Raw genomic sequence first — 9,913 nt, forward strand, 5'->3', positions numbered from 1 at the left:
TAGAAAGATCGTCAAATCGTCTACATAAAGGAATGCTTTTATTGACTTAGGTATTACAGTTGTTATAGAATTCATTGCTATTGCAAACAGTGTACAACTTAGAACACTTCCCTGTGGAATGCCATTAACTATTTATTTACGACTTGAGGTCGATTCTCCAACTCTTACGCTAATATATCTTTTCTGTAGGAAGCTTTGAATAAACTTTGGCAACATTCCTCTGAACCCCCATTCAAAATCGCATCGCCTCCATTCTAAATTATTGTTCTTATAGGTATTTTCACAAAAACAGTTTCTTCCAGAATTATTCGCATGTGTTTGATGTTTAACATGAATTTAAAAGTTCACGCAGATGATCTTCACCGACCACACTTCCAACCATTTTCTCCTCATATAATATCTACGGTTTATAACTTATGTATCATTATTTATAGTTTTTTGATTTGATTTCAAAGCTTCCCAACATTAATACTTAAACTTAGTTCTACCATTTTTAGTCCAGATCCTACACTTCCTAATAGCCTGGACATTTTCTTCGTTTCTTATACTCCGATTAGAATTCAGAAAAGTTATAATCTATAAAATTATAATATACCTTATACATTAGGCTTTCTTCCAGACGATAGGCATTTTTATTTATAGCAGAAATATTTTTACCTCCTCACACCTTACTATTGAATATTAGACCTTACTTTTATACGATCTCCTTACGCTATATTTTAAACAGATTGTTAGAAGACGATAAAGTTAAAGCAAGTGGGCTTGATATGAGATCCATAATGTAATAGAGAACACAAAAAAGTGTAATAAGAATTATTGCATTCCACTATCTCGAAATATTACTTTTACAAGTACTTCAACATCAACTATCAAATATTTTAACCCCCTCAGCTTATTTCGATTGATTTCGTTAGCAAGTTATTTTGTTAATTGACATTGATTATAAAAGGGTGGTATATAAAAAATATATTGTATATAAGTTACGGACTGTCAGCTGACAGGTCCATATCAGCTGATCGAGAACAGCTGACCGATTGTATATATATAGACGGACAGGCTCCGCAAATAGATCAGTATTTTACAACAGTTCAAGCGAGTTAGATCTTTTTCCTTCTTCTCTTTTTTGACATTGTGCTTTCGCCAATACTTAACTTATACACATATAATATTATATTAATATAAAATATATAATAAATATAGCATAATTTAAAGGAAAGCTTCAGAATAACTTACTTCAATTTTTTTGTTATGTTTAGAGATATCTTTCGGTGGGTGCTCGAATTAAAAGTAGAAACATAACCTATATATTCGAGATTCTGATTTTTCCATCTCATGGGAAGTATCAGTAATTTCCTGTTATGATTGTAGATAAGCCTTCTTGTAGCGATAAATTCGCATAATGAATAATCTCCTAAATACTGAGGAGGCAGGTTGGAAATGCTGATTACACAACGCGCCTTCTCAAGTAGAAAACACATTTGTGCCTCTGACACGGTTATCCTCCGTGGAAATGGTCGGATTTATGGGGCCTCATAAAAAAAACATTTGACAATAATATGTCTCTCCGTGGCCCATTTTCAAAGAGTCCTCATTGTGGGAGTTATGGGCCATTTGGCTTAGAGATCACCATTTATTGCCAAATAGGTGGAGACGTAGCAATAGAAGGCTAGTAACAAGTTAATCAAGCATCGCTTGATAATCATACATAAATATTTTTTTATTATATTTATTTGTTTTTTGGGGGTAGCCTCTATACAGAGTGGGCTAGTACAATAAATGGCTTATATATATTTATATAAACTTATGTACAACAACAATAATAAATTAATAATCATTTATATAAATTAATACTTACAATTAAGCTGGTTATTTTAAATACATATATTTTTATCTATACATTCTCATATGTCTGTTTTGGATTTAATATAAGTAATAAGTCATAACTGATATGGCTAATATATGGCTTATTATTATAACTAATATATATAATAGAGAGAGAAAGTAGGGTGAAAAACTTTATTCAATATAAATCCCGATAAGGGCAAGTTTATGCATATCAAAAGGGCAAACCAACAGGTTACAGTTAGGTCACCTAAGACCTGGGAACTGTCATAAGTAGAGATGGGCGGATACACCAGGGGATAATGAATAGAATAAGAGAGGTTATTGGTGTACTCTTCTCAATATCTTCGGGACTGATTGGCAGGCAAGAGGTGGGCACAGAGACGAAGCTACGCTTAATCAACTGTGTGTTCTTGCCTGTTCTTCTCCAAGAGTCAGAAAGTTGGGCGGTTCTGAAGAAACATACGAGCCAAGTGAAATGAGGTACCTTAGAAAAGCAGCAAGTAAAACCAGACGGGACGGTGTTAGAAATAACAGCTTAAGTGGCTTATTGGGAGTAAGGTCTGTTATTGAAGTTTTTTAGGAACGACAGTTGAAAATCCAACGCTTATATTAGGATCATATCTTCAAAGCTTCGTGGGCGTCAGTAATCTAGTAAGTTCAGTAAACCACATTGATGTTATTAAAGATATTAGGGGTAGTTCAGTAGGGTGTAGTGATGAAAAATTTATAATATAATTTTAATTTTTCAATTTTACTTTCTTTATATTATTTTTTTTTATAAATTTAATAAAGCAAAAAAGTTGAATATATAAATAAAATAAATAAATATTTTCAGTTCATGAACTGTTTACTTTCATTTACACTGTTATCTCCAGATAAAGTTGAATTTTTTTTTATTTCTAAGCAATATATTTTCCACAAATACAATAAATGAGAAAAAATATATTTCGGATTGATAAAGCTGGTTATCGAACTAACGTCACTTTGTTCAGTATTTCTATAATAATTTAATAAATTTTATAAAATTAAATGTAAAAAAAAGTGTGGTTTTAATGAGAGAAGGAATTTTCCTGACGACAGTAGGCCACCTGTTTTGAATTGTTTTAAAAACTTTATAAAAAAAAAATCAATATATTTGAAACCCATACCTGAAATCTCTGATAGCTGTTTGAAAGGTTAATTGCAAAACAAACTTTGTTCGGTTCAATTCGCTGAGTACTTCTGTGGTTAGTCAAACATCATTTATGAAGCCCGTTAAAGTTTTAATTTTCATTGGATCTCTGTTCTTTAAAGCTAATACCAATCCCAATATCGCATAATTATAACTCACTTAAAATAAATATAATAAAATATTATTTTTAGGCAATTCATTCATTTTTAACACAATAATAAAATTCTCTATTTGTCAGAAAGTTAAATTTTTAACTAAGCCATTTTCAGCGTAGGACCCCTACAAATGTCCTTCAATAGATCAAATATTTACGTATTGTTGTATTGTGTACTATTATGCTGTATGCATTATACAGATATGCTTTATAAAAATTAAATAGTTATATTACTAATTTGATAGTAAAAATAACCAAGACCAGGGACCAACCAATCTTATTATTGTTGAAATATTCAAACGCAATGTTGATATCAGGTTCAAGAAATATGATGCATCTTTAGTACTTGTGCTGTTTCCTTATCGGCTGTTTACGAACAAAGATAAAGAGAGAGTCGAATGAGTAATCAATCACTAAATCGAAATAAATAAGGATGAATCTTATTTCAAATTTTTAGTTAAACTTATTGGTTATCATGAAGGTATTGCTTTTGTGGATAATTTGTATAACTTTGGTAAAGGAAGGTAACATAGAAGGCGAATTAATAAAGCCGTGGGTGGTTTCTTGTAGCTTTGAAACTTTATCTTATGATGAAGTTTATAGACTGCCCAGAAAAACAATCTAGGAAGGTCTCTATGTTGTGGGAAGTACACTTTCATACTAAATAAATTTTCTTCAAGTATTACAGAATTTACCAACATAATTTTCTCTCCTTTTCAACCAAACACAAATATACTATGAAGTTTGAATAATTATTAAATCACTCTTCTGAGTGAAAACATACCTACCGTTCTGTTTCTCGTGAGGTACGGGTATTTTTTTGTTCCGATCGAGAAGTAAAATAGAATTCCAAAATTCAGCTGTAAATAAAAACAATATAATATATAATTATATTTTATTTCAATGACCAAGGTCCCTGACTAATTTACATGCCCTTCTATATTGCATTACATTAAAAGTCTATCTATTTACTTTAATATATCATTATTATAATTTTGGTTGTTGCTATGCCAACGAGTACGCAACAGCTAGCTTGTCAGAAAGCATTGTGAGAAATGCCGCAGTCTGTTCTATGTTGCAGTCAACATGGTGTCGGAAAAGGAAGCGGAGGACGTACCTGATACTCTCACGTGGCCTGGAGTCGGGCAAGTCCGTGACCGACTCAGCCGGGAGCCCGCTGCCCAACTCCCGACAGAGGAAGCAGCAACTCCCCGAACAGGACATCAGCAACTCCTCGCTGAGAGACGTGGACAAGATGGCCTTGGAAGACGAGCTCTCGGCCTACATGAGGTACAGGCAAGACCTCTTAGTCCGCCAGGCGTGATGACCTCGCACAATCACCACCAGGTTTTGAGTGACTGGGGTGCGAACCGAGCGATTGTAAATGTAGCTGTTATTTTATCTGTAAATATTTTTGTTGGTGTTAAGATTGATTTAATTTAACTGAAATTAATTGTTTATATTTGAGAGCTTGAACATAGGTTGTGCTAGGGAAACTGTGGACCTATTAGAGCCTGCAGCACTCGAGTAAAAAACAATTTTTTTAAAACTTACAATCGCAATGCTAAAATTAAATCACTGGAAAATTCTTCGAATGTCTGATAATGGTTTCTTCTGGAAATCCACTGTAACAACATAAAGATTATAGAATATATTTTGACCATAATTTACAATTTAAAAACAGAGTTCTTAATTAATTATAAACTATCTTAAGTGTAATTTTACAAAGATTAAACAAGGTCTGTTTCATAAAAACAACAATTTTTTAGATCTTTTTATAATTGTTGTTTAAAGTAGAATATGGTTAATGTTTTTATTGTTAATTTTTTTTATTTATTTATTAAATTGTTAAAAACATTTTGTAATGTTTGACAATTTGATACCAAATATAAGTGAAATTTCGCCTGTAGTAATTAGTTTATGATTCAAATTGATGAATTCAACATCACGTTGAGATTTTATAACTTGAAATCTTGAGTTAAGCACAATTGCATATATTTTTTAATATAAGCTTTATTTCTTTATTCACACTAGCAGTGAAATTTGCAGGGCTCCCTCTAAAAAGGTTCTAAGCAAAAAATTTAACTATAGGATTTTTCAGAGTAAAAACTCTTTTCTAACTAATGATAGGCAGTGAATCAATTCTTAATTCTTAAGATATAACGTTTTTTTCAAAACTGAAATTGTTAATAGATTTTAGTTAGAACCATTCAATATATCATATTGAAAATTATACCATAAGGTGTAACATATAAGTAATTTCACAATTGGTTGATTTCAGCATTAAATAAAGTTATTTTCAAAATAATAATTTAAAATCCAAATAGTTCAATTATTTTTATTTATGAATTCTTGCAACTGCAAGAACCTGTTCTCATACAATCTTCTACTTTTTCTTATAGCCCTTCATCTACTAACTCCCATGTTACTAGTGTGATCTTCCTGTTCTTTATGTTCTAAGTAGTAGATTTTCTGGTCATACGTGCCACGTCATCCAACCATATATTTTATGACCCCCCTTTCTGGTCATTTGTTACATACACGGGGGTTATCTAAAGGGTACCACCCCAATCTAACCATAGTGGGGGGGGTCAAATTTTATTTCGCGGGACCACCAAAGAGATAAAAGTCGACTTTCTAGGCCAATTTGAGCCGCTGTAGTCACAAGCCAGTCAGGGCTACTGACGGCACTGTCATGGAGCCATCTGACCCTCTAACTATAGAGACTCAATTCGGTTTCTAATGCATCCGAAGCAACTCCTTTTGGTTCTGATTCTCTTTTGCTCATGTTCAAGAACTGTTCCAAACCTACATTAGGAGTTACTTTATGACGCCTTAGATACCACATAGGTCTCAGAACCATATTTGACGATAAGTATTATGACTTTCAAAGCCCTGTCAGTGAAGGGTAGAACCCTTAATAAATTCAACTTTTTTCACATGGAAAAACAACATCTGTTTCCGACGTTCATCCTTACTTTCAGGTCCTCCAATTTAAATAATCAAACGATATAACTGAATATTCAACCTTCCTATATAGGTAGTTCTTCAATTATTAATTCAATCAATCATTTTCAACAATGCACGAACTACATACTAAAATTCGTGTTTACCACATATTTATAACAAGGAGCAGACATATTTCAGAAAAAAAAAAACTCTCCAAATATATATGCTATATCGTTGTAATAAAAACGTGAGAAATCAATTTTTTTTTTTTATTTTTAAAACTGAAGACCAATATTCCTTAATATAATATATTTTGTTTATCCCTTTATATTTTATATACTGCTTAATAAATAATTGCAAGTGAACATTTTTTTTTTAATTATCACCTGAAAAAAAAATCTCAATTTGATTGAGTAAACTTTTAAAAAAAATGTAGAGTTAAAAAATCTTATTTATGGAGATAGAAAGATAATTACAGGATAAAGGTTCCTGCTCAAAGAAACTCAATTGTTAACACATTTCCTTGAATTACTTTAAGAAAGAGAGAATTCACTCTTCCTCGACATAATTCTAGAGAAAGAAAAAATTATCAATATTCATAGGAAATAAGAAAAAAACCCAACGAATTCGTGAAACGAAAATCACAGAATTTATTCTTTAAAAAATGTTTCAGTATAAATTTTAAAAAATCGAATCTATAATCTTTAAAATGCAAGCCGTAGAAATAGCTAATTTTGACCCCAGTAATAATTATATATTGCAATTAAATTAGAGAGTTTGTTAATTTTAATTGCATCATATTCTTAAAAGTCAAAATTTACTGTATCTCTTATCGTGGCTGTGAATATAAATTTATTTCTTATATCTTATTTATTTCAATGTATTTAAGGGGTGAACATATTATAATAGTTTAAGATATTTAAATGTTATTTTGTTAGATACTTTAATTGAATTATCGTATTATCACATTTCCACCAAAGATACGAGTTTTTTTATGGCCTAATATTAAACAACAATTAAACCATTGAGGTGATTGGTCACTCAATTAAGATTGTAATATTTTTACTGAATGTTTCAAATTTGTTTTATACTAATTCACGACTGATTAAGCTTAAATATAAGAGGCCAAAGCACTTTGAAGGAGTTCAAACCCACCTCTAAATGCATTTGTTAATTTTGTTGGAAAATGCTTCAATGTTTATCAGGGTACATATTTTATTTTAATGAATGCACCATTGTTTTCACAATAGTGGCATTTTCAACTATGTGAACTATATTGCACAATACTATAAGAAAAAGAGAAAATATTTCTTAAATTAAAAATCTTAATAATATAGGATAGAATAAACTTGATTGTATTTCTATTATATTTGTTCATCGTGTTAGTATTTATTTTTTTATAGAACGTTTAATTTTTCGACTAAATATATAATAAATTTCACTGTACATAATAAATATATATGTATAACTTACAAGTGTTGATATTTCTTAATGTATATTCCAGGAAATTCGCATGCGTCTATTTGTTAAATGTGTTGTAAAAATAGTGAAATTTTATTATTGTTGAAAGATAGCAAAGTATTTTATCAATGAAGTTCTAATTATTATTATTTTTGTCTTAAGAAAGTATAAATGTAAAATATCTTGAGCACGTATTTTTACTATCCAATTTTAATGTGTGATGAAGCATCTTTATTCAATAAATGTGTTGTGAAGTAGATTTTATGTTATTTTAAATGTCCTAAACCAAATATTTACGATATGTTTACCTATATACATTATTTGAGTTTAATTAAAAACACACACATTGACAACACTGTGATTAACTCACTAACGCATTAACAGCTTTGGACTTATAGACCAAATTTTTGGGTTTGAGAGAAGTTTACAAAGTTTAGAAGTCCTACAAAGTTTGGCAAAACTATTTTCACTAAAATATAGCTCAATTAATAACTAAATTGTCGTGGATATAATTTTTATCTATCACACTGAAGTCATTAATTTTAAAAACACACACATTGACAACACTGTGATTAACTCACTAACGCATTAACAGCTTTGGACTTATAGACCAAATTTTTGGGTTTGAGAGAAGCACTCCTACAAAGTGTGGCAAAACTATTTTCACTAAAATATAGCTCAATTAATAACTAAATTGTCGTGGATATAATTTTTATCTATCACGCTGAAGTCATTAATTTAGCTACAGTTGTAGTGGAACTAATTTTTGCTCGCGGATGCACACAAAATAAGAACCTCTAAAATCATAAATGGCCGATGATACACTTCAAATCATATAATCTGCAGTCATTTCCCCTCTCCCTCCTTCAAATACCTTTCTTCGATATTAGACAAAGCAATACAATAGTACATTTACAAATTTTTCATCAACTCTGTAATTTTTAATTTATAAAACCTTGAGCCCAGGGACATTCTGGTAATTTGATGAAGACAAATCAAAATAGTTCAACCAAATAAATCAAAATCCATTTTCATTTGCGATTGAAGCACTAAAGCATATTTGTAAAAAAGGAGAATAAATAAGTAAAATTTAGTAATTTTTTATATTGATTATTAGAAAAAAAGTATTAAAACTTATTTATTGGACAGTTGCAAAAATTGATAAACTACCTAATTTTAAGATTGATTAATTCGAGTAGATATTCCAGCATTGGCAGGATTTCAGTAACATAGAAAATAAAAAAAAAAAAACATGATTTCAAACTTTATAAATAGTTTTTCTTTAAACATTTATTAATTTTCTTTATATATTAATAAATCGCCTCTTTTCTAATTTAAGTTATTAAGAATCAGTGGTTTCCCTGTCATAACCGAAGATTAAAATTAAGATGGGTTGCTTGGCAAATTATGCAATAGAGAAATATAATGAATCACGACAGCCAGGAACAGAAACTTACGGTTTTGGAGGAAACAAGGACTCACCTGTGGGTACGTAGGTAAGTTGAAAGTAATTCTAAGCCACAAAAATGCAACGCAATGAATGCTTTATATAGGACGCATGTTGAGGTTGAGTGCCCGACTACGTACTACAGATACTTAGTCCAGAACATTCGTATTTAGGTACATTCCACCTAAAGTTTGGACCAAGGTTACGGTAAATGTTCGATGCAAGTAGGTATAAAAAGCCGATCCTGGCGCAGTACTTTGGACACTACCTTAACGTTTGCTCTCCTAGGGACATGACGGCCGTGCGGGTTGGGGTGCAGGTCCCAGTAAGCTCGGTTCGGAACGTTGTGGGTTTGATTCCCACCTGGGGCAGTTAAACATTCGTTTTTCGGTGGTCCCGAAGAATGAATCTTGACACTCCCACCTTGGTTAGTACGCGGCGGCAACTTATGTAGCCGTCAGGGGTTGATAAAAAAGACCACTAGGCTCACTTGCCGGACTTAGTCCCCCCACCATATACCAATACCAGTACCAATAACGTCTCCTAGCCTCACGCTTTCCTAACCAGTGTTTACCGGTCTGACCTATCCTAATCCTCAATACTCATCCTTAATACTTAATCCTGATACTCAATGCTTCATCCTAATCCTTAATACCTAATTCTAATGTTTCATGTTCTAGTAGTAGGCGGGCTGAGACACCGATTTAGGAAGATTTTAGAATGAGCCGATCGCCATTTTTCATTTCTTTTGTTAACCTTCACCCCCCTCCACCTCCTTCCTCCCCCCTTCTATCCATCAAGTAACCACTTTTTGTACCGAATGTACACGGGAGCCATTTTGAGTTCTGTTCGCAACCATTTTATTACGAGGGTATCGCGACCTTTT

The 9,913-nt window shown here is 31.6% G+C and overlaps 1 protein-coding gene across 2 annotated transcripts in view; it reads left to right on the plus strand.

Moving 5' to 3' along the window:
* LOC106687791 (Pyrokinin 1 receptor) overlaps window positions 1-7,828 on the plus strand; it is a 140,176-nt gene extending 132,348 nt beyond the window's left edge. The window contains exon 6 of one of the 2 annotated variants that reach the window (XM_014431883.2): window positions 4,252-7,828. In XM_014431883.2, the coding sequence (XP_014287369.1) occupies window positions 4,252-4,494 (243 nt within the window). In that variant the 3' untranslated portion in view covers window positions 4,495-7,828. Of the gene's footprint in view, window positions 1-4,234 lie in introns of both variants that reach the window. The other variant, XM_014431884.3, reaches the window with a different exon arrangement.
* The last annotated feature ends 2,085 nt before the right edge of the window (window positions 7,829-9,913 follow it).

The sequence above is a fragment of the Halyomorpha halys genome, unplaced genomic scaffold (assembly GCF_000696795.3).
Source record: "Halyomorpha halys isolate HHAL.00 unplaced genomic scaffold, Hhal_1.1 Scaffold1013.1, whole genome shotgun sequence".
Classification (NCBI taxonomy): Eukaryota; Metazoa; Arthropoda; class Insecta; order Hemiptera; family Pentatomidae; genus Halyomorpha; species Halyomorpha halys.